Genomic DNA, 26,810 nt, shown 5'->3' on the forward strand with positions numbered 1-26,810 from the left:
TGGACGATCAGACGACAGACGGAGGTTCGAGGCCACATGACAGTGGTGACGGCTGCATCATCAGTGTGGTGTTGACACATACTAGGTGTCATACTACTGCCCAGTTGTTTGGCCATGCTGTAGCTGTGCATGGCTGACTATGCAGAAGCCATTGTGTTTCTGTGTCACTTGGAAGCATCTCGAACAGTCTTGGCTGTTGCTACACTATGGTGACTGGAACAGCATAAGTGTCTAGCTCCTGCCAGGTGCTGTGTGAGCAAGTCATAAAGATGACCAGTTGTGATCATCCTAGACCTGGCACTTGGCTGTAGCTGTGGCACTTCCTTTCCCCTAAGAAAATCTAGCCCCCAGATTGCTGTTTTAAGCTGGATGCATCAAAAGTGCTGATACATTTATAGGTATTTACACCTTGTGTCCTCTATTTCACTGACAGTATCACTTTTTTGTACACTATTTACCCTTCCTTTTCCATTGCAATAGCATTTGGCATACATACTGAGTTTGTGGTTTATGAATGGTTCTGTCTTTTCTCAATCTGTTCCTCATTTGTTCCGATAGTGCTGGTATGAACCCATAGGTTGAAGGTTGGTAGAGGTGAAATATGGGCAGCTCTATGCTCGAACTGGTACTAAACAATACATACTGCAGCTTAAGTCATACAGACAGCTGAGGTTGTAATTCTTGTGGTTATGAATGGGTGGTGATGATTTGCATGATACCTTTTCATGTGGTCTAATAGGTGCTCCATTGTTGTGTGGCCATTTTATGCAGCTAACATCTGATTAAGGGAGGAAAGCAGAGTTGGATCTAAAGTGTTTTTGAAGTAGGTTAGGTTTTCAGCGGGTGAGATCTCAAAAGGTAGGTTGGGTAGGTAAATTAATGTGTTTGTAGCCTTTAGGATTGTGGTTCCACTGATGATGGCTGATAATTAGGAGATTTGTGTGGAAATATTACATCAGATGCCATCATTCAATAACTTTCGTCCCTGTAGCTCTATGTGCTGTTTGCCACTGTAATGTTCTTGCTTGTAGCAAGTAACATTGATGACCACTGGATTTGTCTTGGCATATAACCAATGCAATCCTACCTTTGGAAGAATTCTGCTTTATTTGTACTTACTTCCTTGGGACATTCTGTTGCAGATGTCTGGGAGTGGATCTTGGCGAACTCGCATGACAGTGTGTAGGGCTACTATTCCCTGGTTGAGTTCTGTATCTGCTTGTACTTGCTGTAATGCCCTACTGATCTGGTCTAAATCCTCTGCAGTGGCCATACTGGAAGCTGCCTTCATTATTCGACAACCTGCATCTGGCCAGCCCCTTTTTTTGTCAGACAATCAAGGCTAACTACTTAATTTGGTGTAATTGCCTCTCTAACCATTTAAAATATGGCTGTAGGAGCTGCTTATTGTTGAACCCTGTCTGAATTTACTTCATGAATGCAGTGTGTTAAAATTATCTTCTAATTTCTGAATTTTGTGTTCCATTGTCCATACATCACAATTCATCCTTAGGGTCTACTGATCTGACATTATACTTCCAGCTGCTTTGTGAAAAATACATCACTTCTTAGAATACATACCTTGAGGGCTTGTGCCATCCTGCAAAAAGCACATCAGACTTACCACAATGATGCTTTCGATGCCTGGTGCTGGAACTGTTACCTCTTGTCCTGGCTTGGGACTGGACTGTGCCCTAATGTAAGAGGAAACACTCCTGTTTGCTTGACATTCCCAGTCGCAACATAAATGTGTAGTGATGTGTCGGAATAAATGTTGTAGTGCCCTGTTTCTCTTACCCGATTTTACCCTTCTTTTCCTTTTTTCCAGGCATGCTCCACCCTCTTTCTGTAGGTGCTGCCAGAAATGGAGGCAATGCCTTCAGGGTTCCTTTAAATGAGTGAACGTGGCTACGTACTCCACTGTGGAGTATGTTGGGAGTTGTAATTTAACATTAACAGGCGACGCCTGATAGTGTCCGTGGTAATGCCTAACACATTTTAGTCTTTCCCTCCAGGACATACAACATTGCTTATTGTCCACATGATACTTTCGTAATGTTGCTTTATTATGGCCAGTACCTTCCTGTTGTTCCAAAGCTTTAGTGTTTATCTTTTTAACGTGGTGAAAAATAATTTTCAACTTTATGGGAAATTTTGAACTCATGTTATATCTTTCCATAGAGGAGATGTACATAGCTCAAAAAGAGAGAGCATCTTTTTACCAAAAATCACGACATACAGGAATAAGCCTGTACTGTCATGGACTTTTGAGTTATGTCACTGTTACATAGTGGAATAGGGTGTCCCATTCAGTACAGTGATGGTTAATGTAGTAACTCAGCAGATTTAGTGTTGTTTGGTGGACTCTTTCAGTTTGAGCATTTGTTTGTGGGTGTAATGCCAAGTTCTAAGTTCCTTAATGCATAAAATCAACACAAACGCTTTATCAAATCTGACAGATAATTATTTCCTTGTTCCATCAGCACATAAGTTTTCTGTTGGTATTTGAGAAAATGATCAGAGTATGTCCATGCCAGTCATTTGAAATGGTTCATCTGCTTCTGGTAATCTTTTTGATGCAGTCTTTTGGTCACTGAGTTTTCCTCTTTGCACATACAGAATACAGTTTTTGACATAATGGTCAACTTCATGTTTGCGTGTCATCCAACAGTAATTTTGTGAAACTCTGTGTTCTGTAGATAGCTGGCTACTTTGTCTGGCTAAAATTAAATCATGAGACTTCCTATACAGCACCCCATCTTCTGTCTTGAATTGCGGTTGCTTCACGGATTGCTGACAGTTTGTGTCAGTATCTTGTGTTCACCACGTTTCCTCTGTCTCCAACCAAGTGCTTTCCACTGACCTACACTGAGGCTAAGAGAAAATTTGAATGCCTGCATCCTGTACGTATGACATCGTTTTACACTGCCGCTACAACAGTTCTGGAACCATCAGCTCCACCAACCCCAGTCACCTCTCAGAGCCAGAAGACTACACCTGCCCCCTTGATGGTGGGGCGCATTTCCCGCCCTGTTGCTCCCGCACCACCTACTTTGGGAGCAGCACCCCCCAATGTCCGTCCCCTTTTTTAATCCAGAGAAGTGTAAGTCTTCTTGTCTTCTTCAGCTTCTCTCACTAGGAAGGGGTCCCTTGGGTCACTCCCTTCCCAGGTTTCTGCTAGTGGGAAACCTGACACCCGCCAGTGGCTGAAGAGCTCAAAAGCAGCTGGTCGTAGGGCTTCATGCTCATCCTCAGTCCCTGAGACTGACCCAGTGAAGTCCTTCCAGCCAGGAAACCCAAGGAGCAGCGAGCAAAATCCAAAAAGAAGACCCCCAAGACCAAGGAAATTGTGGTGGCACCCACACCACCGCTACCTGCAAGCTCTACGTCTGAGGATGAGGTCTAGATTCTGGCATCTGCTGAGGACCTAGATCTCATCAGACCCTCAGACACAATCAATAAAGACTGCTCAGGCAATAAGTCAGTGGCAGCAGATGACTCTGAGGCAGAAACTGCCTCATTGAATGTTCCATGCCTTCCCAGTCTCATGATGTTGTCGTCCTCCAGTGGAATTGTGGCGATTTTTTTCCACTGCCTGGCTGAGCTACAGCAGCTGTTTAGCATTACACCTGCTATCCTCATTGGCCTCCAGGAAACCTAGTTCCCAGCAACGCGGACCCCTGCCCTCCATGGCTGTAAGGGACATTACAGAAACCGTAGCGACTGTAATCGAGTGTCAGGTGGAGTTTGCGTTTATGTCCTGAACTCAGTATGTAGTGAACATGTTCCCATTCAAACCCCTCTTGAAGCTGTGGCTGTCAGAATAACGATGATGCAGGAAATAACTGTCTGCAATGTATATCTTCCTCCAGATGGGGCAGTACCCCTGAACGTATTAGCTGCACTGATTCATCAACTCCCTAAACCTTTCCTACTTTTGGGAGATTTTAGCACCCGTAACGCCTTGTGGGGTGGCACCGTGCTTACTGGCCAAGGCAGAGATGTCGAAACTTTACTGTCTCAGTTTGATGGTTCAAGTGTCTCTGAGCACTATGGGACTTAACATCTCAGGCCATCAGTCCCCTAGAACTTAGAACTACTTAAACCTAACTAACCTAAGGACATCACACACATCCATGCCCGAGGCAGGATTCGAACCTGTGACCATAGCAGTCACGCGGTTCCAGACTGAAGCGCCTAGAACCGCTCGGCCACCAGCGGCCGGCTGTCTCAGTTTGACCTCTGCCTCTTAAATACTGGGTGTGCCACACATTTCAGTGTGGCTCATGGTAGTTACTCGGCTATTGATTTATCAATTTGCAGGCCAGGACTTCTCCCATCTATCCACTGGAGAGCACATGACGACCTGTGTGGTAGTGACCACTTCCCCATCTTCCTGTCACTGCCCCAGCATCAGGCCCACAGATGCCTGCCCAGATGGGCTTTAAACAAGGCAGACTGGGAAACTTTCACCTCTGCTGTCAGCGTTGAATCTCCCCGACATGGTAACATCAATTTGATGGTTGAGCAGGTGACTACAACAATTGTTTCTGTGGCAGAAAATGCAATCCCTCGCTCTTTAGGCTGCCCGAGGCGTAAGGCAGTCCCTTGGTGGTCACCGGAAGTCGCTGGAGCAATTAAGGAGCATCGCCGAGTTCTAGAGCAATATAAGCGGCACCCTTCCCTGGAGTACCTCGTAGCCTTTAAACGGCTCCATGCCCAAGTTCATGAACTTATCAAACGATGGAAGCAGGAGTGTTGGGAGACATACGTCTCGACCACTGGGTGCCATAGTCACCTTCCCAAGTCTGGGCAAAGATCAAACGTCTTTTCTGGTACCAGACCCAACAGGTGTTCCCGATGTTACCATAAATGGCGTGTTATCTGCCGACACAAACACGATTGCCGAGCACTTTGCTGAGCACTATGCTAGAGCCTCTGTGTCAGAGAATTACCCCCAGCCTTTTGCACTCTCAAACGGCGACTGGAAGGGAAAGTCCTCTGATTCACTACACGCCACAGTGAATCTTATAACACCCCATTTGCAGAGTTGGTGCTCCTCAGTTCCCTTGCACATTGCCCCAACGTATCTCCTGGGCCTGAATCAGATCCACAGCCAAATGATTAAACATCTATCATCTGACTACAAGCAACGTATCCTCGTCATCTTCAGTCTGATCTGGTGTGATGGTGTCTTTCCATTGCAGTGGCGGGAGAGCACCATCATTCCAGTGCTCAAACCTAGTAAAAACCCACATGATGCTATTGGCCCACCAGCCTCACCAATGTTCTTTGTAAGCTGTTGGAACGTATGGTGTTTCGGCAGTTGGGTTGGGTCCTGGAGTCACGTGGCCTACTGGCTCCATGTCAGGACGGCTTCAGCCATGGTCGCTCTACCACTGATAATCTTGTTTACCTCAAATCTGCCATCTGAACAGCCTTTTCCAGACACCAACACCTGGTTGCTGTCTTTTTTGACTTACATAAAGCATACGACACAACCCGGGTGCATCTTATCCTTGCCACATTGTATGAGCAGGGTCTCCGGGGCCCACTCCTGATTGTTATCCAAAACTCCCTGTCGCTTCGTACTTTCCATGTCCAAGTTAATGCCTCTCATAGTTCCATCCATATCCAGGAGAATGGAATCCCGCAGGGCTTTCTATTGAGTGTCTCTCTATTTTTAGTGGCCATTAACGATCTAGCAGCAGCTATAGAGCCCTCAGTGTCACCTTCTCTGTATGCAGACGACTTCTGCATTTCACACTGCTGTTCCAGTACTGGTGTTGCTCTGCATCATCTACAGGGAGCCATCCAAAAGGTGCAGTCATGGGCTCTAGCACATGGCTTCCAGTTTTCCGCCATGATGACTTGTCATGCATTTCCGTCAGCATCGTACCGTACATCCGGAACTAGCACTTTACCTTAATGATCATCCACTCACTGTAGTGGAGACATATCGATTCTTAGGTCTGGTTTTCGACGCTCATTTGACTTGGTTTCCTCATCTTCGTGATGTTGGCATCACCTCAATGTCCTCCGCCGCCTGAGCAACACCAACTGCAGATCAGTCCATGCTGCTGCGGGTCTACAGAGCCCTTGTTCGATCCCACCTTGACTATGGGAGTGTGTTTTGTGGTTCGATGGTGCCCTCAGCATTGCATTTGCTCAAACCATTTCACCATTGCTGAGTTTGACATGCGACAGGAGCTTTTAGGATGAGTCTAGTGACAAGCGTACTGGTGGAGGGTGGAGTCCCTCCATTGAAGAAAAGACGTGCACAACTGCTCGCCAGTCACGCTGCACACATTCATAGCTCTCCTGAACATCCTAATTACTGTCGTCTTTTCCCAACCATGACAGTTCACCTCCCGCATAGGTGGCCCAGGTCAGGGCTAATGATTGTGGTTCGCATGCGATCACTGCTGTCTGAACTGGAGTCCTTCCCTTCACCACCTCTCCTCGAGGTCCAATCATGTACACCTCTGTGGTGTAACTGCAAGCCGAAGCTTCGCCTGGACCTTTCGCATGACCCTAAGGACTCAGTTAACCCTGCGGCTCTTCGCTATTACTTCCTCTCGATTCTTGAAGTGTTCTGGGGCTCTGAAGTGGTTTACACCGCCAGCTCGATGGCTGATGGTAATGTTGGCTTTGCCTTTGTCCACAGAGGCCATATTGACTAGCATTCCTTGCCCGATGGCTGCAGTGTATTCACTGCAGAGCTTGTTGCCATATCTCGTGCACTACAGTATATCCGTTCATGCCCCGAGGAATCGTTTCTTCTGTGTACTGACTCCTTGAGCAGCCTACAAGCTATCGATCAGTGCTACCCTTGCCATCCTTTGGTAGCGTACATCCAGGAGTCCATCTTTGCCCTGGACCAGTCTCGTCATTCAGTGGTGTTTGTGTGGACCCCGGGACACGTTGGCATCCCAGGCAACGAACTTGCCGACAGGCTGGCCAACATGCTACGCGGAAACCACTTCTGGAGAGGGGCATCTCTGAACCTGACCTGCGTTCTGACTTATGCCACAGGGTTTTTCAGCTTTGGGAGAGTGAATGTCATTACAGTATGCACAACAAACTGTGTGTCATTAAGGAGACTATGAATGTGTGGAAGTCTTCCATGCGGGCCTCTCGTACGTAATCAGTTGTTGTGTACTGTCCTGGCATTGGCCATGTTTGGGTGACCCACGGTTACCTCTTGTGCCATGAAAACCCACCTTAGTGTCGGTGTGGTGCCCGATTGACAGTGGCCCATATTCTGGTGCACTGTCCCACTTTGACTGTCCAGCGATGAAATCTTGGGTTCCAGCTCGCTGACACTCATTTTATCTGACAATGCCTCATTGGCTGATTTAATTTTACATTTTATTCATGAGAGTGAGTTTTTTCATTTGATCCAAGGTTTAGCGCATGTCCTTTGTCCCTCTGTGTCCTCCACCCTAGTTCTTTTAGGGAGGAGGTTTTAATGTGTTGCAGGGTTACTGGCTTTTCCTTTTTATTCTCATGGTCGGCCTGCCACTGTAATCTGCTTTCTTGTTTTACTCTCTTCTGTTTCTAGTGTCTCTGTGTTGTTTTATTGTCCTCTTTTATTCCTTTTAGTGTTCATTGCCTTTGTGGTTTTTCCTTTCTTTCTATTTTGTGTTATATGTCTTGTCTGTTTTATTCTCACACTTGTGGCATTGTTTTATTAGGAACAAGGGACCGATGACCTCGTAGTTTGGTCCCCCCCCCCCCCCAACCCCTCTTCTAAATCAACCAACCTCATAATGTTATGCATGGAAGATGGTCACAATTGAATGACAGTTGATCCATTTGTTATTCAGAAAGTTGTAGATGCCATTGCCAGTCCTGTGAAGCCCTGTTCTTGGTTGCATAATGGGACCTTGCTTTTGGAGATGGATAATGCTTTACAAGCACAGAAACTGCTTAATGCAAGTCTTCGCTACAGCCGTCCTATTAAAGTAGAGGCCCACTGCACTCTGAATTCCTCACGTGGTGTCACATACACTTGGCTGCTTGATGGCCTGATGGAGGCTGAAATAACAGGCTCTCTCACTGACCAGGGAGTGACTGCAGTTCACCACATCATGAAAAGTGTTGATAAAGAATTAGTGCCAAGCTACTCTCTATATTCTTCACATTTGACTGTGTGGTACTACCATCAAAAATTAAAACTGACTACGAATCTATTACTGTTGGACCATATATTCTGAATCCCACGCATTACAGCCACAGCACTACAGCCACACCTGTGAATCTTGTGAAAATTCAGCCAAATGCATAACCAGTGGCATGGATGCTCATGAGGGTGAGTGTCCACCTCCTTCCCTTCACTGTATCAAATACAAGGGTGATCATGTTGCATCCTCCCGTGACTTTCCAATCTTCCCCAGTGACAGAGCTGTTCAGGAGATCTGGGTGATAGAGAATTTCCCTACTCACATTGCTGAGAAAATGTTAGCTAGCCGCAAACCTTGTACACCACCAAGTGGCAGTTACAGTACAGTTCTCACTACACCCTGACTGACAAAGGACATGGCTACATAGACTTAAACTTCCAGTTTGGTGCCATGTTTGTGAAATTGTCCAGCACCCTAAGGTCACACCCTCATCTTCACCTGCTACAGGTGCATACCATACTGACAAACCTTCACATGTGTCAGTGAAATCACCTGCTTCACAAACAGGAGCACAAAAGTCCAGAAAGGAGTACTCCCATGATGACTTTCTGCTCACATATAGCCAGCCAGTGTCTGGGTGTACACCTGATAAATGCCGAGGTTTTAAGCAGTCAGATGAAGGCAAACACTCTTCCCCTTCTCCACCTCAGTGTTCTTCTTCAACAGTATCGCGATGTCATACCCTCCACCATCTGACCTCACTGGGAAGCACCACCAACAGCCAGTTTGCTGGACAGCCAGTGACAAATACCGACACCTCTGTCAAACTAATGGACCAGGACCCTTCAGCCTTTGCACCTGGTCATTGTGTACCTTTGAATTCTGGCACCTAGCAGCCACCATGGTGGCTGCCCCATTATTTGGCTTATCTCCTGTCTATCATCGGATATGGTTATTCTCCAATGGAACATTTCCGGCATCATATCCAATAGGGATGAATTACAACTCCTCTTGCGATCATACTGTCCAGTTGTTTTCTGCCTCCAGGAAACAAAATTATGCCCTCACAATTGCTTTCACCTCATTTGTTTCACTTCCATCCGTTTTGACCTTCCCCATGAGGCAGGGACTCCGGCTCATGGGAGAGTCATGTTGCTCATTCAAGATGACGTCTATAGTCACACCATTTCCTTGCACACCCAGCTTCAAGCTGCTGCTGTCTGTCTTTCCCTTCCTGGTTTCACCTTCTCTCTTTGCTATATCTACTCGCCTCTGTCTTCCGCTTATTGTTTAACTCCCTTCTCCCTTTCTGCTGTTTGGTAACTTCAGCACCCATTATCTCCTTTGGGGCTCTTCATGCCCCTATCTGAGATGCAGAGATATCTTCAACCAGCTCAATCTAATCTGTTTGAACATAAGTACACCCACATTTCTTCTGATTCCACAGACTCCTTTTTCCACTTGCACCTATTGACCTGTACTGCTCAGCTTGCTCATCATCTCGAGTGGTTCATTCTCTCCAACACACACTTTGCTAATGCCTATGCCATCTGTGCATCTGACCAACTGGCAGCTTCCCAAAGCCAACTGGCGGCTCTACTCCTCACTGGCCACTTTCAATGAACACCATATCCCCTGCATTGATGACCAGGCAGAATATTTTACAGACGCTATCCTTACTGCTGCAGATTGTTCCATACCTCGCATTTGTTCCTCACCACAACATACTCCTGCCCCGGGTGGACTTAGGCATGCAATGATGCAAGCTGAACACTGAGACTAGCTCACCACATTTTTAAGCATGATCCCATGATGGCGAACTGTACCCATTATAAACAGCTACATGCACAGTGTCTCTGCATTTTCAGGGACAGCAAAAAAGCTTTTTGGCTTTCTTTTCAAAGCCCTTTTAACAGTTTTACTCCCTTTTCTGTTGTTTGAGGTAATCTCCGTCAGCTTTCAGGAACCGCAGTTTACTCTCCAGTTCCAGTCTGATCATAGTGAACAAAGTCATTGTAGATCTTCTTGATATCTCCAACACCTTGGGCTGATAGTTTGCAGATATTTTGAGTTCCATCCACTACCATCCTGCCTTCCTCCCTCTGAACTGGTGGTGGAGGCAAGGACAATATCTTTCTCCTTCCAGAATTGTGAATGCTTCAATACTGCTTTTACTATGAGGGAGCTTAAACATGCACTCTCTTCGTTCTGGTCATCTGCTCCAGGACTGGACAGCGTTCACATACTGATGTTGCAACACCTATGTTTAGAGGGCCTATGCTGTCTCTTCCATACATTTGGACAGATGGCACATTTTTCCAGTTGCTGGTGTAAGACCATTGTCATTACCATACCTAAGCCTGGTGAGAACAAACACCTTTCTTCCAGCTATCACCCAATTTTCCTCACCAGTAGCATCTGTCAGGCGATAAAATGTATGGTTAATGGTTGGCTGGTGTGGTGGCTCGAGTCTCGAAATCTCTTCATTAATGCCCAATGTGGATTCTGCAGGCACCGCTCTGCAGTTGATCATCTTGTCACCTTGTCAACTCATATTGTGAACAATTCTTTTGAGGAAGTGCCAAACTGCAGCCATGATTTTTGATTTGGAGGAGATATACGACATCTCTTTTAGGACAGATATCCACTATATTATGTAAGAGTGCTGTTTCCAGGGTCGGCTGCCCCTTTTTATCTGGGAATTTTTAAAACACCATGTTTTTAAGGTACATGTGGGTTCAGCTCTGTCAGACACTTTTATTCAGAAGAATGGTGTGTCTCAGGGTTCTGTGCTCAGCATCGTTTTATTTGCCATAGCCATTAACCCTGTTATGTATTGTCTCCCGCCATGTATCTCAGGTTCTCTTTTTGTTGGTGACTTTGCAGTCACTTGCAGCTCTCAACAAATGTGTGTACCTGAGTGGCATCTTCACTGATGTCTTGATCGTCTTTACTCATGGAGAATCAACAATGGCTTCTGCTTTTTCTGTGACAAGACTGGCTGTATGAACTTCTGGTGGTGTCAGGAGTTTCCTCCCTCGTCCCTACATCTCGGCCCATTCCTTCTTCCATTCGTTGACACAATAAAATTCTTGGAACTCGTGTTTGATAGATAACTCTGTTGGTCTTCTCACACCTCTTACATGGCAGCACGTCGTACAAGCTCCCTCAGTGTTCTCCGTGTTTTATGCAGTACCTCGTGGGGAGCAGATTGGACCATCCTCCTCCATTTATACTGATCCCTTGCCCATTTGAAACTGGATTATGGATGTATCGCATATTGATCCACGTGTCCATCTATTTTACATCATCTTAACACTTCCCACCATTGCAGGGTACATTTAGCCACTGGTGCCTTCTATACTAGTTCCGGTGAGAGTCTTTATGCTCAGGCTATTGATGTACCGTTGCCCTACTGGTAGGATGTTCTCCTCAGTCTTTACATGAGCCATCTGTCTTCAGAGCCCAGTCATCCATCCTATGTTCCCTTTTTGACTACTACCTTGACCACCAGAATGAGCTGCACCCATCTTCTCTGTTGCCTCCCGGAGTTCACTTTCATTTGCTGCTGCGACAGCTTTGCGTTATGCTGCTTGCCGCATTCCTCATGGATGCAAGCTCTTCTCCACTGTGGCTTCGTGCTGAGGTATGTGTTCATTTCAGACTCCATTCACTTCCTAAGGACGCTTGCCTGGTGTATTGCAGCAAGTTTTTCGCTCTTCACACGTGGCTTGGGAACAGTGTCTTCGTCTACATCTTGTAGTGTTTGGTGTGCCTTTGTACACTTTGGAGTGCACAATGGTCTTCTCTCCTGGAGAACAAACTCAAGGATATTAAACCTCTCCCAATAGTATGGTCGACTTCCTCTTGACTCCTCATTCTAACCCAGGTATGTATAGGACACTGTCATTTTAGTCACTGCCATTTATTAAGTGGCAACTGTGCCCCATTCTGTGCATACTGCTCTCAGCCCTTGACTCTGATCCAGTGCCCACTTTTTAACTGTTTACGTTCACATCTATGTTTGGCATCTACTTTGTCAGATGTTTTAGCGGATGACATGCATCTATCAATCACATCTTAATTTTTATTCACTGCAGCAGCATGGTGAAGCTAATTTGATTTCAAATCATACCCATGCTAAGAAATTATTTTTAGCCTACATGTTTAGAAAATATTTTACACATGGTTACAAAATATTTCATTTAACACATATTCAAACAACAATTGACACATCTTTAGAAAAACTTTGAGTCACATATTTAGAAAATATTTGATTAATAATGACAGTCTACGCATACCGTAAATCATAAATCTAAAATATGCTTTCGGTGAATAAAAATTTCCACTTTTCTGCTGTAGGAGTCAGCAAAATACTTACCATTTGGTATTTGTCTGCTGTATCATCATCTGGAATCTGAGGAAAAAGAAACACAAATTGGCTGCTTTGATACCAATGCAGAAATCTGACTTCCTCTTCTTTGGCACCCACTTCTATTAAGATTCTGACAATCTGCCTATTTAGCTGTTTCCTTTCTATCATGTAGGTAATCAACAAGAACAAAAAGCCTCCACTTCTGCAACTGTTTCATCTGTTCTGCTCCTTTCTTCACTTGTGGACATTACTCATTATTCACAGGCAATTCATTCACTGATTCAGCATTATCTCTGTCTCATATCAATGCCTAAAATGGATTTTCCTGGAGCAACATCTAATTTTTGCTTTCATTGGGCACTTGCTTTATTTTTTGGTCCATATTGTGAACATTCTCTGAAGCATCTTTTCAAAGCTCAAAAAGCAGGCTTCAATAAAATTGTTTTGAAAATTTTCTCCATCAGGCAATTTTCTGAAGACTCCTTTAGGGTCTTCTTTGAACTCCTTTGGAATTAATCCCACTGTGCAGAATGCACTTTTTATATTATCTTTGTCAGTTACTGATATTTTTGAACATTTTCTGCAAAAAGTGGGGGAAATGCATCTTTTGATACTGGCCCATGAGAACTTTTCTTCCATAGGGTGAGCACTGCCCACCATTCAGCTTTCTGAGGTCTGAAGAAACTTTCATCTAATGGCTGTAAGAGATGAGCACTGTTTGGCAGCAATAGAATGAAAGATATTTTGTTATTCTCACAGTCGTCAATTACTCTCAGCGAAATGAACTTGAAAGATTGTCTCTTATTATAACTTGCTTTCTCCTCAATTGATTTCAGGTAAGGCAGCACAGTAGTAATAAACTAGTCTTCAAATGTAGGTAGATCAAACCATCCACTGTTTTGCAGTTATAGGAGATTTCCTTGGGACCTCCACCTTGCCAGGTGTCCCATAAATGCTCCGATTTGTAGAGAAAATATGGAGGCATTAGTTTCCCATCCCCAGTGGCAGCCATCATTACTGAAACACTACTTTTAGAAGAGTCTAAGATTCTTTCAGGAGGTTCTGTTCCCCTTGTAACTGTCACATACTTCCTCCAAGGATCTTTGCACAGATTGGTAGGTCATAATTGATTACATTTTTGAAGGTGGAAGTTTTCCATTTTTTCATCAGCATTCTGGAAAAATGATTTCACTATCTCATAACTCATTTCTGCATGTTTTTGTTTAATGTTCTCAGGTAGCCAGATACTTAATATATCAGTGATGCTGTAGGAATGAATGCAACCACTCTGTTGCTGGTATGTTAAAAGAAAAGCATTTTTCTCTTCATCCACGTTCATTGAGATATCCTTCCACTATGTACCTTACACAGCATAGTAAAGGAAAGTACCAGTGCGCAGCCCTTAAAATGCCACAGACAAATATGTTCTCATCAATGATGCTTATGATAGAAGGCCTTTCAATCATTCCAGGCTTGTGTTATTAATTTTATCCTCTAATGTCGAATGTGTTATGTTAATTTGCTTGATACCTTTCTGTTTCACAGTTTTTCTGATCTTATAGCGGAAACCACTTTTCAATATTTCAAGGGTCATAATTGCATCTCAGCAGAGCACCAAGCATCCTTTTATAAGTTCGTGGCATTAGCTGATATTCTCCCAACGTATACACATCAAAAAAAGTTTTGCATCACCTCAGTTCCAAGCATTCCGGAACCTGTACAGAAAATTGGAATAGAGATCAACATAAACATCATTTCCATCCTTTTTATTACTCATGAAAACCACACATTGCATGTTGTACCACCATACAGCAAGATCTTCAGAGGTGGTGGTTGAGATTGCTGTACACACCGGTACCTCTAATACCCAGTAGTACGTCCTCTTGCATTGATGCATGCCTGTATTCATCATAGCATACTATCCACAAGTTCATGAAGGCAGTGTTGGTCCAGATTGTCCCACTCCTCGACAGTGATTCAGCATTGATCCCTCAGAGTGGTTGGGGGGTTCACATCATCCATAAACAGCCCTTTTCAATCTATCCCAGCATGTTCGATAGGGTTCATGTCTGGGGAACGTGCTGGCACTCTAGTTGAGCGATATTGTTAACCTGAAGGGAGTCATTCAAAAGATGTGCACGATGGGGGCGCAAATTGTCGCCCATGAAGACGAATGCCTCGCCTTTATGCTGCCGATATGGTTGCACTTACAGTCGGAGGATGACATTCACATATTGTACAGCCTTTACGGCGCCTTCCATGACCATCACCGGCATATGTCGGCCCCACATAATGCCAACCGAAAACAGCGGGAACCTCCACCTTGCTGCACTCGCTGGACAGTGTGTATAAGGTGTTCAGCTTGACCAGGTTGCCTCCAAAACACCATTCCGACGATTGTCTGGTTGAAGGCATATGCAACACTCATTGATGAAGAGAACGTGATGCCAATCGTGAACGGTCCATTCAGCATGTTGTTGGGCCCATCTGTACCACGCTGCATGGTGTCGTGGTTGCAAAGATAGACCTCACCGTGGACGTCAGGAGTTAATGGATGTAACGTTGCTCCCAGGAAATGATTTTCATGGGGATCATTGAGTAATGTTGGCAAAGATAAGAATGGGTAAAATGGAAGGAGTGAAAACAGAAAGGGAGAATAAAGTAAAAGTGTGGAGACTAAAAGACAGGAAGTGAGAGGAAAATTTCAGAGAGTTACTGAAGCATAAAATCCCAAACACTGAATGTGGAAGAGAACTGTAGTAAGTTCAAATTTGCATTTGTAAGCTCTGAAGAAAATACCTTTGGCAAAATGTCTGGAAGTGTGTAGAACAAGGACACACTATTCTGGAATGAATAGGTGAAGGAAACAGTTAAAGAAGAGTGGAAATCATGGCATGACTAGAACAGAGAGAGAAAGGAAGAAAGTAAAAGGGAATACCAGGAAATCAAAAAATAAATGTAAGAAAGTGGTAGTGGAAGAGAAGAGGAATAGTTTGAATTCACCTGAGAGCTGGAAAAGGACATTAATGGCTATAAAAGTGTGCCAAAGTTATTTTCTTCACAGCTTACAAATGCAAATTTGAACTTACTACAATTCTCTTCCACATTCAGTGTTTGGGATTTTTTGCTCCAGTAAGAGGATGGAGAGCAACCAGAGGACATAAGGATAAGATGGAAAGAGTCCTTTGAGAAACTACTAATTGTGAAAAAAGTGAAAAGGGAATAGAAATATGGCAGGGGAACCTCGAGCTGTAAGGAGAGGGATATTACAATGTTAGAAATGGGTGGAACCAGCAGTTCAAAGAATGAAAACAGGGAAGGCAGCTGGGATAGGTGAAATAAGTGTGAAGATGATAAAGGCAGCTGGACCCACTGGACTACAATGGTTATATAATTGCTAAGATGCATATGGGCTCAAAAATATGTGCCTCAAGAATAGAGAAAGGGAATAATAATTCAAGTGTTCAAGAAGAGAGGCAGAAAAGTACATGATAACTATCGAGGGCTCACATTCATACCACAAATACCGAAAATGATGGAGAGGTTACTGGAAGGATGATTCAGGGAAAAGTGGATGGTCCATTAGAAGAGGAGTAGTATTGATTTTGACATGGTAGATCAACAATGGACTCAATCTTTAGTATGGAAAGGCATCAGTATTATGTGAAAGATCTGGTAATGACAGATCTTGACTTATATGATAGTGTCCCCTCAGAAACAGTAGGGGAAACCTTGGAGGAAAATGAAGTTGCAAAACAAATAATTGAAATTGTTGAAGCAGTGTACAACAAAAGCTTCAGCTGGTCAAGATTCAAGTTGGAAGAAAATTGAGAATGTTATGGGGTTGAGGTGAGGGAGTGTGGTGCCACCATTATTCATAATGGTGACTGATGAAATAATGAAAGAGGCAAAAGAAGCTCATAGAGGAAGAGGTGAAGTGTTTGCTATTTAAATTTTCTTTTGGGGAACCAACAGTACGAATGTACAAGCACATGCTGAAAAGTAATGCCTGCAAATTTTTTAGGTGGAAACCCTGTAAGTAACAAATTTTATTCTTATTCTACATACCAAGCGAGGTGGCTCAGTGGTTAGTACACGGGACTCACATTTGAGAGGATGACAGTTCAATGCTTGTGCGCCATCTCTAATGACCTCAATGTCGATGGGATGTGAAGCCTAATCTTCCTACCTTTCACATTCTACATCTTTATTCTTCATAAGTACATATTTATTCCTCAACATAGTCACCCTGGTGATGAACACATTTCTTCCAATGAGAAACCAGTTTGTTGACACCATTGTTGTAGAATGTTTGACCTGGTTGATAGACCCACAGCCTGATCTCTGCTTGCACCGCTTCATCACTACTGAAGTTGTGGGCAACTTGAAATATTTAAAAAGTGAGGTAATGCAAAATGCAAGGCTGGAGTCTGGGGAAGGGAGATGCCAGTGAAGTCTAAGGAAGTGCTATAAAAAACATAGCTTACATCCATATTGGTGACTGGATCACAGACTTGGACCAAGAGAAAAGTAGAGTAGAATCCAAGTCAGTGAACTGAAATCTCTAAGGTGTATGTTATGGAAAACTAGGATAGGCAGTCTGAAAAATGAAGATGCTAAGAAAGAACTTGGACTAGAAAGGTTGAATGATGAAATTGAGAAGAGTAGGTGAAAATGGTTTGGGCATGTAAAGAGAATGGAAGATGTAAGAATACTAAAATGAATGGTGGAGGCCAAGTTTGAGGGCAAGAGGGAGACCCAGAGCAAAATGGATTGATTCGATCTAGACCAGTTAAGGAGTAGTAGTCTGGACTGTAACTAAACAGTTATAGAAGAAAGAAGAAGAAGAAGAAGTGGTGGTGGTGATGGTGGTGATGATGATGAAAGTACCATAAATATCCCAACCTGCCCTGATGCTGGATAAAGGGGAAAGGCAGGCAACAGTGATGTATTGAAGTGTTCTCTAAAATATGTTGTGTGCCTTATGCGAGCATCATGTTAATCTTGCAGTAGTTCTGTGTACAAATGCAAATTAATGTACTTCCATTGTTTCATTAGCAAATCATATATTCATTATAGAGAGACCTTCTTTCGTGCTACTTTTTGACAGTAAAACCATTCCTAAATTTCATACTTTTTTTATCATGTACATTCAAACAGTCATATCAAATTATTCATGTAACTAATTTTTATCGAGTAAGATAGTCAAATTGAAAAACAATTCTATTGATGATTTTTGTGTATGAAAATTGTGCTTCTTGCAGTGGAAACCCTTTTTGTTTTCATGTTGAGACATTTTGTCTTCATTTCAGTATGATCATTATGGAAGTCATTACGAAGAAGTTTATCACCATCAGGGACAAAATATGGAGCTATCACATAGAAATATTGCTTCCCATGGACAAGTTAACTCATACAATCCAGCCAGCACATCATTTTATAAAAAAACTAGTTCTTCTGAAGAAAAGTTCAGGTGCCCTTCTGAGCGGTCTATGTCATATGTATCAAAGCAGCGGAAGTCTGGTCACATGGTAAGTGAAACGCTATTCAAAATAATATTTCCCTTTGTAGTTGCAAAGGGTGTCAGTTTGGATATCAGTTCTTGTGATGATATGGTATGGTGTAGTACCATTAGTGTCAAAATTTTTGTAACCAAATTATAAGGCAGAGAGGAAGGGATAGTATGTGCATGCTATTTCACATTTTCCATCTCCATTTGCTACATGGTCAATAGGTAGCTTAGCCCATAAGTTCCTTAAAACTGTTATGGGTGGTAAAGCTATAAAAAGTTGAACTTGAAGTTATGAGCATCAGTGAATACCTGCATGGATAGCCAAGCATGTGAAAACACCCACTTCCCGGACATGTTTAAGTACATCAGCTCTGGATCAAATCCTCCTTGTGTGTTAATGATTGGGACCGGTGTGCCAGCTAAATTGGATGTGGTTTTTAGGCAGTTTTTCACATCCACTTATGTAAATACTGGGCTGGTTCCCATGTCCCACCTCAGATACACTATGCGCAAAGAATTTGAAAAACACTGTCACATTTGATCCTGCACAGATAGAAGAGGTACACAAATTCCTCCCTGGCAGGTCACCGGCAGTAGCTTCAAAATGCCTTCTGGAGTGGGACTGCATCACACTGAAAGCCTGTATAAAGGTATAGTGTATTCTCCATGAAACTGGAGTGGTACTTTACCAATCCCAATCTGACACTGACTGGTTAAAGGGCACTGGAAAGGAAGGAAGGAAGCACCAGTGAAATCAGAAGTTTCCAGATCAAATCACCAGAAGTAGACTGAAGAAGAAAAAAAGTTGGTTTAAGAAAAGAAAATACAAGTATAAAGGCATCAGTAGATTTCTGACCTTTCTTTTTGTATTTATGAAACTTTGACACTGACAGCTGACATTATAGAATTAACATTGCTGTTGAATAATGGATAGTATGTTTTGAGTGACCCATTGTTCCCATGGTCTCATGGGCATACACATTGGCAGCAAAAACATAGGTCTTACAATAGAATAATGGTAATTTGCACATCTCTCACAGCAATCTTGAGTTCACTGTATGGATCTCAATTTAAATGCCAAGATACAGACAGTGTCAGGACCAGTTAAATGTAATGCTCAGACCTTTTCTAAAATCATATAATTTTGTGTACTACTCTGACATAATGACCTTGGTTTTGTTTATTTATTTATTTATTTTTGATCTAGTCACACTTTGGTTCAGTTGAGGACTCTGGTGTCAACATTAAGATGAACTCCCATTTTAATACAACTTAAAAATGTGTGAATTGAGAGATAGAGTTGGTAACTTAGGTGAGTGAGAAAAGTAATACGAAAAAACTGAAGGAACTTAAATCGTATGACTGATATGAATAATACAAAATGTATTTTGTACCCAGTTGAATAGTGAAAAAGCCAGAGTTCAATAAAACAATGGAACAAGTAAAGACAGCTACTCAGAATAAGACTTCAAGCAAATCAACTTAATTGCCACTTTTAATGTACTGATTATGTTAATAATATAAAAACAAGCAATGCTTCCTTTTGTAAATGTTCTGTGACATGGTGGAACATTGTGTGTCACAGGGAATGGGGATCTTGACTTGACCACCCAGATCATGAGGATGGTAAAAATCTCTATTAAAAAGAACCTCAATCTCAAGGTGTGCTGCACATCATTGAGATGAGATGCATGAATGTTGAGGTAGAACAGTTGTTTGTGAGCAACCTGTAGATAAACTGCCACAGCCCAGTTGTATAAGGCTTACTCACGCAAGAGGGGCTCTGTGTGAGTGGACTCTTCCTTACATTCCTAGCTGCTTATGAGACCGAGGTGGAATCCTTGAAATTTCTTCTCCTCCTCCCAGTGGAATGGGTGGGCTAATGGTAGGTAATAACACTCAACCTAACAACCTAAAAAGAGGGCTTGTGCAGTCCTCCAGACTCAGAAATATTTCATAGTTCTAGTGTATAATGTAACAGAATGCATGCTGGTACTCAGAGTATGCTCTTATTAGTTAAAAGGAAAGAGGGGAGCTTTGAAAATGCCTCACATTTTTACATTTGAAAGAATTGAGGGGATTGCAGGTACATTAAAATCTGTTAAGTGGTTGCAAAATGAGACACAGTTGGTCAGAACCGAAAGTTCTGAACAAGTGACAAACCTGCAGAAAGCCAAATGCCTCAGGGAATATGCCATTGAGACTGAGCTTGATGTCACCTTCAACTACAGCAAAGATGTTTTGACATGCAGGGATCTGGTGGACATTCCCGAAGATGAACTTAAAGTTGAATAGGCCTGAGAAGTCATTGTTGACATCCAAAATATAATGAAAAGGGTAGATGGTGATCTGGTTAAGTCAGACTCACTTATACTTACTTTCAACATCAGGAAACTACCAGAGCATGCCAAGGCATGTTACCTACACCTAAGTGTATGGCCTTATGTCCCCAACCCAATTTGCTGTTTCAAATGCCAGCACTTTGGGAAGAAGTCAGTTGTGGTAAGGCTGCTCATGAAGCAGTCACTTGTTCATCTCCTTTGAAGTGTCCGAATTGCTCTAGGGATGATCTTGTCGGGAGTAGGGACTGGAGAGTATATCTTGAAGAATGGAATATACAAGAGTTTTAAATTATGAACCACATCCTATTTGGTGAGGCCAAAAAGTTGTATGAGGCATTTCTGCCCCCCACGCTTGCTACATCCTTTGCTTCTGTTCGTAAATAGCCAGTTCAGAAGACTGATGCTGCTACAAAAATGGAGAATGCTAGTGTCAGCACTAGTACTGTATGTGTCATTGCTTTTGTGCTGACATAATGGAGCTCCCTGGTTGAATCTGGTCCACCACTGCCATTACCAGTTTTGCAGCTGTGGCTCCAAAGCCTCCCCAAGCAAAAAATAAATAAATAAATAATTGAAGTCAAAGGCAGAGACTCAACTGCTAAACAGAGATGGGAGGTAAGCAGTCTAACAGTGCTGATGTCACTCTCTCTAATGTCTTTCATGATTCATCTTCAGAGATGATGGACATTGATGTTGGCTTGATGCACTGACCTCACTCCAAGACTAAGCTTCCAGCCACTACAGCTCCACTCCACAGCAGAATGACAGCGTGAAAGGGCTACCTCCATGATAAATGGCTCCTGTACTATAGTGGAACATTAGTGGTTCGGAACATGTACAGAGGAACTGAAACTCTTAGAACAGGAACATCCCATGTGCTTGTGTTCATAGGAAATGTATTTTAAAGTGTCTGATGCCCCCTCAATAGTGCACACTACTCCTCTGCTCTCCCCCTGGCTACTGGCCTGCATGCAGTTGCAGTTGAAATTCATGTGTGTCAGAGAATCACTGTTATCTCACTGTACTTACCTCCACATGTGATAGACTATGAGGATCTCACAAATCTTATAGAACAAGTTCTCTGACCATTTATTCATTGCCTATCATCTTTTGTAGGGATCAACCTCTCCTTGCCCTCGGGATTGTGTTTCGGAGTGCCTTATGATATCAGTGAGCTGTGCATCCTCAGCACAGGCACCCCCACTTGTTTGTGTACTGCTGCTGCTGCGTCACCCTCCACCATTGACCTCGCTTTCTGCTCTCCAGCTCGTGTCAACTTTTTTCAGTGGAGAGTCATTGATGCCCTTGATTCCAGTGATCACTTTCCATTCTGGATTCACCGACTGGATGGAGCTCTCCCTCTTGTCATCCTAGGAGGCCACCTGTCCCTTGGTGGACTGATCAGTGCTGCTCAGTAATCCGTGTAAGTCCTGCAGCTCTACAATGGTTCAAGTGTTGCCCAATGGTGGAAAATCCCACAGCCTTTCACTTCTCAAGGGCAAAGGCTTGACGCATCATCAAGAAGAGGTCATGGCAAGTGTTCCTGGACTCTCTCGACCGTTACACTACTTCTATTACAGTATGGAAAGCAATCAGGATGATTTCCAGTAAAGGCAGTCAGTTACCTGTGTTAGCATTGTTGAAACGAGTCTCTCTCCTACAGTGTTCCTTGTTAGTTGATGATTTTAATCCTTATTGTCATATTATTAATTTACCTGAACTGTATATGTGGAACATCAGCCCCCCTTTTAAAGACTGTGTGGGGTTTGGGCCTCAATTTTGACTGTTAACTCTAGTGGTTACCACACGTAAAGGACCTGAAGGCAGGGGCTCAGAAGGCACTGAAAATTTTGAAACACCATAGCCACATGTCTTGGAGAGCAGGCAGTGCATGTCTACTCCAGTTTTATAGGGCTTTCATCCGAATGCAGCTCCCCCCTGCGGGTTCGGGGGTTAGAATAGGCCCGCGGTATTCCTGCCTGTCGTAAGAGGCGACTAAAAGGAGTCTCACATGTTTCGGCCTTATGTGATGGTCCCCTCTCAGGTTTGACCTCCATCTTTCTAAATTATTCCGAAGAGCGAGCCAATTGGGGAAGGGCGCCTTACATGGTGCACTGTATCCGTCGTGCATTGAGACCTTTAGCCGGCTTTTTCGTCGTTGCAATGGTGTCCCGCTCGTTTTCCATCTCTTGGGCGAGGATACGACCCTGGGTGCAATTACCATGCTGCACTCTGCAGTGTTGCTTTTAAGTGCGACGACGACCTTGGACATTTTTGCACCTAAGATCCAGCATGGTAGCCAGTCCGTTGTGGTGGGGCCGCCATGTACCCTGTTGGTTGTAGCCCCCTGACAACACAGGGATCGGTCTGCTGATGCCTGTGCCGTTAACTCCCCGCTTATGCCAAGGAGTAGATGCCCACCTCCCTGGGGCATCAGGACTCCTGGCAATGGCCATCCTGCCAGGTGGCTATTGCTGCGGCTGGGTGGCACCCGTGGGGAGGGCCCTTGGTCGGAGTAGGTGGCATCAGGGCGGATGACCCGCAACTAAGCGTGGTACATCATCTCTCGCTGGTGGCCAGCCACCAGCAGTCTCTAAGCGTTTGAGGGCTCATTTTAAAGCTAACGTTTATGACCCCAAATCGTTCCCATCCCTGGCCACACCATGGGAGGAATGAAAGGCAATGAATGACAGTGACGTGTATTTGCCCAGGTATCTCGTCTGTACCAGAGCTGATGGTGACTCGTTTCTATCCGTGAAGCCTCAGTTCTTTGTAGAGCATTTAGAGGACAAGTTTGGAGAGGTGGAGGGCTTGTCCAAAATGCGCTCTGGGTCAGTTTTGATAAAAACGGCATCCTCTGCCCAGTCATGCAGGTTACTTGCTTGTGACAAGTTGGGGGATGTGAACGTTACCATCACCCCACGTAAGAGTTTAAATATGGTCCAGGGTATTATTTTCCATCGGGACCTACTTTTGCAGTCTGATGACGAGCTGCGCGCCAATTTAGAGCGCCGAGGTGTACATTTCGTCCGGCGCGTTCATCGGAGTCCGAGGGACAATCAGTTAGCTACCGGTGCCTTCATCTTGGCCTTCGAAGGTGATACATTACCAGAGAAGGTCAAGGTGATGGTCTACCGATGTGACGTCAAACCATATATCCCTCCCCCGATGCGGTGCTTTAAGTGCTGGAAGTTCGGTCACGTCCTCTCACTGTACTTCTAGCCTCACATGTCGAGATTGTGGACGCCCATCTCATCCCGATACTCCATGTGCTCCGCCTGCCGTCTGTGTCAACTGTGGAGAGCCTCATTCCCCTTGCTCGCCGGACTGCAGTATCTTACAGAAAGAACGCAAAATCATGGAATATAAAACCCTGGACCGACTGACCTACACTGAGGCTAAGTGGAAATTTGAACGGCTACATCCCCTGCACATGATGTCATCTTATGCCTCCACTGTCACTCCTGCTCCAGCTCCTTCAGCTGCAAGACATACAGTCAGGTCTCAGAGTCAGAGGGCCTCACCTGCCCCCTTGATGGTGGGGGCCCCTTCTCTCGCTGTTGCTCCCACACCATCTACCTCGGGAGCAGCACCCACTAAACCACTGGGGACACCAGTCCCCACTTCTAAGCCGGAGAAGCGCAAGTCTTCTTCGGCTTCTCTGGCTCGAAAGGGATCCCTTGGGTCACTCCCTTCCCAGGTTCCTACCAGCGGCACAGCAGACACCAACCAGTGGCTGAAGAAGCCACAGGTCGCTGGTCGATGGGCTTCGCGATCCTCTTCGGTCCCGGAGACTGACTCCTATAAGCCCTCTCAACAACGGCAACCAAAGGAACAGCGAGAGAAAACGACTTTGAAGACCCGTAAGACCAAGACACCTGCGGTGGCACCTACTCCACCGCTACCTAAAAGCTCTGAGTCTGACGATGAGGTGGAGATCCTTGCGTCCGCTGAGGACCTCGCTCTCGCCGGTCCCTCAGACGCAATGGATAGCACTTGCACGGGTGCTCCATCGGAGGCAGCAGGTGACCCAGTGGCGTAATCTGCCTTCCCAGTCCCGTCACGCCTTTCTCCGCCATGGACAATACCATCCTCCAGTGGAACTGCAGCGGTTTCTTCCTCCATCTAGCTGAGCTCCGCCAACTTATCAGCCTTCACCCTTTCTTCTCCATTGCTCTTCAGGAAACTTGGTTTCCAGCAATGCGAACCCCCACCCTCCGTGGCTATCGGGGTTATTATAAAAACCGGGTAGCTTATGAAAAGGTGTCTGGTGGTGTCTGCATCTATGTCCTTAACTCTCTCCACAGAGAGTCTGTCCCTCTACATACAGCTTTAGAGGCTGTCGCTGTTCGGGTGTGGACGCCACAGGCTGTTACTGTCTGCAGTCTTTACCTTCCACCGGAGGGTGATGTCGCGCAGCATGTCCTGGCTGCGCTGATAGCCCAATTGCCACCACCTTTCTTGTTACTGGGCGACTTTAACGCCCATAACCCTCTGTGGGGTGGGTCAGTGGCAACAGGTCGAGGCGCCACTATTGAGCATTTATTGGCACAGCTCGATCTCTTGATCTTAAATGATGGTGCCTCCACACACTTCAGTGTGGCGCATGGCACATACTCCGCCATTGACCTATCGATCTGTAGCCCTAGCCTCTTACCGTCTGTCCAATGGGGTGTGCATGATGACCTGTGTGGTAGTGACCATTTTCCAATCTTTCTGTCACTGCCATGGCGCCACTCTTCTGGGCGCCCCAGCAGATGGGCTATGAATAAGGCTGACTGGGACTTGTTTTCCTCCACTGCCGCTATTGAGCCTCTCTCTAGTAATGACATTGATGCGGTGGTTCAATCGGTCACCACCGGCATCGTTACTGCCGCCGAATCTGCCATTCCCCATTCTTCTGGGTCCCCTCGGCGGAGGGCTGTGCCTTGGTGGTCGCCTGAGATCGCTGAAGCGATTAAAGATCGCCGGCGGGCGCTCCAGTGTCACAAGCGACATCCCTCCATAGACCACCTTATCACCTTCAAACGGCTGCATGCGCGGGCCCGCCTCCTTATCCGCCAAGGCAAGAAGGAGTGCTGGGAGCGGTATGTGTCCACCATTGGCCTCCATGTCACTCCATCGCAGGTCTGGGCCAAGATTCGACGCGTCTATGCCTATCGGACCCCTGCCAGCGTCCCTGCGCTCTCACTGAATGGAGCAGTTTGTACTGACTGCGACATCATTGCAAACCGCTTAGCAGAGCATTTTGCTATGAGTTCCGCTTCTGTGAATTACCCCCAGGCCTTCCGCTCCATTAAAGAGCGGATGGAACGTCGGAGCCTTTCTTTTCGCACCCACACTTCTGAATCCTACAATGCTCCATTCAGTGAGTGGGAATTTCACAGTGCCCTTGCCGCTTGCCCTGATACCGCTCCCGGGCCCGATCGCATCCATTGTCAGATGCTGAAACACCTTTCAGTGGACTGCAAGCGACGCCTCCTCGACCTTTACAACCGTCTCTGGGTCGAGGGTGAGCTTCTGTCGCAATGGCGGGAAAGCATTGTCATCCCCATTTTGAAACCGGGCAAGAGCCCTTTGGAGGTGGACAGCTGCCGCCCCATTAGCCTCACCAACATTCTTTGCAAGCTTCTCGAACAGATGGTGAGCCGGCGCTTGAATTGGGTACTGGAGTCTCGGGGCCTTCTGGCTCCATGTCAGGGTGGGTTCCGTAAAGGCCGCTCCGCCGCCGACAATCTGGTGAGCCTGGAGTTGGCCATCCGTACTGCCTTTGCCTGCCGTCAGCACCTGGTCGCTGTCTTTTTCGACATGCGGAAGGCGTACGATACGACATGGCGTCATCACATCCTTTCTACGCTTCATGGATGGGGTCTTCGGGGCCCTCTGCCGATCTTTATCAGAAATTTTCTGTCGTATCGTACCTTCCACGTGCAAGTCACAGCCTCATATAGTTTCACCCACGTCCAGGAGAACGGTGTGCCACAGGGTTCCGTTTTAAGTGTCTGCCTGTTTTTAATAGCCATTAACAGGCTCGCTGCGGCCGTGGGAAATTCTGTCTCCGCTTCCCTGTATGCTGATGACTTCTGCCTTTACTACAGCTCTACTGGCATTGCAGCTGTTGAACGTCAGCTACAGGGCGCTATCCGCAAGGCGCAGTCTTGGGCTGTAACTCATGGGTTCCAGTTTTCGGCAGCCAAGACCTGCGTTATGCATTTCTGCCGGCGACGCACTGTCCACCCGGAGCCGTGGATTTATCTTGCTGGCGAACTTCTTTCAGTGGTGGAATCACACAGGTTTTTGGGGGTGGTTTTCGATGCCCGGTTGACTTGGCTGCCTCATATCCGGCAGCTTAAACAGGCGTGTTGGCGGCATCTAAACGCTCTGAGATGCTTGAGCCACACCCGCTGGGGCGCCGACCGATCTACCCTGTTGCGGCTCTACCAGGCGTTAATCTA

The 26,810-nt window shown here is 45.2% G+C and overlaps 1 protein-coding gene across 1 annotated transcript in view; it reads left to right on the plus strand.

Annotated features, from left to right (window-relative positions):
* The window catches only part of LOC126183667 (uncharacterized), a 313,457-nt gene that overhangs the window by 252,627 nt on the left and 34,020 nt on the right, over window positions 1-26,810 (plus strand). The window contains exon 10 of the mRNA XM_049925820.1: window positions 17,814-18,032. Within this exon, the coding sequence (XP_049781777.1) occupies window positions 17,814-18,032 (219 nt within the window). The remainder of the gene's footprint in view (window positions 1-17,813; window positions 18,033-26,810) is intronic.

The sequence above is a fragment of the Schistocerca cancellata genome, chromosome 4, assembly GCF_023864275.1.
Source record: "Schistocerca cancellata isolate TAMUIC-IGC-003103 chromosome 4, iqSchCanc2.1, whole genome shotgun sequence".
Taxonomy (NCBI): domain Eukaryota; kingdom Metazoa; phylum Arthropoda; class Insecta; order Orthoptera; family Acrididae; genus Schistocerca; species Schistocerca cancellata.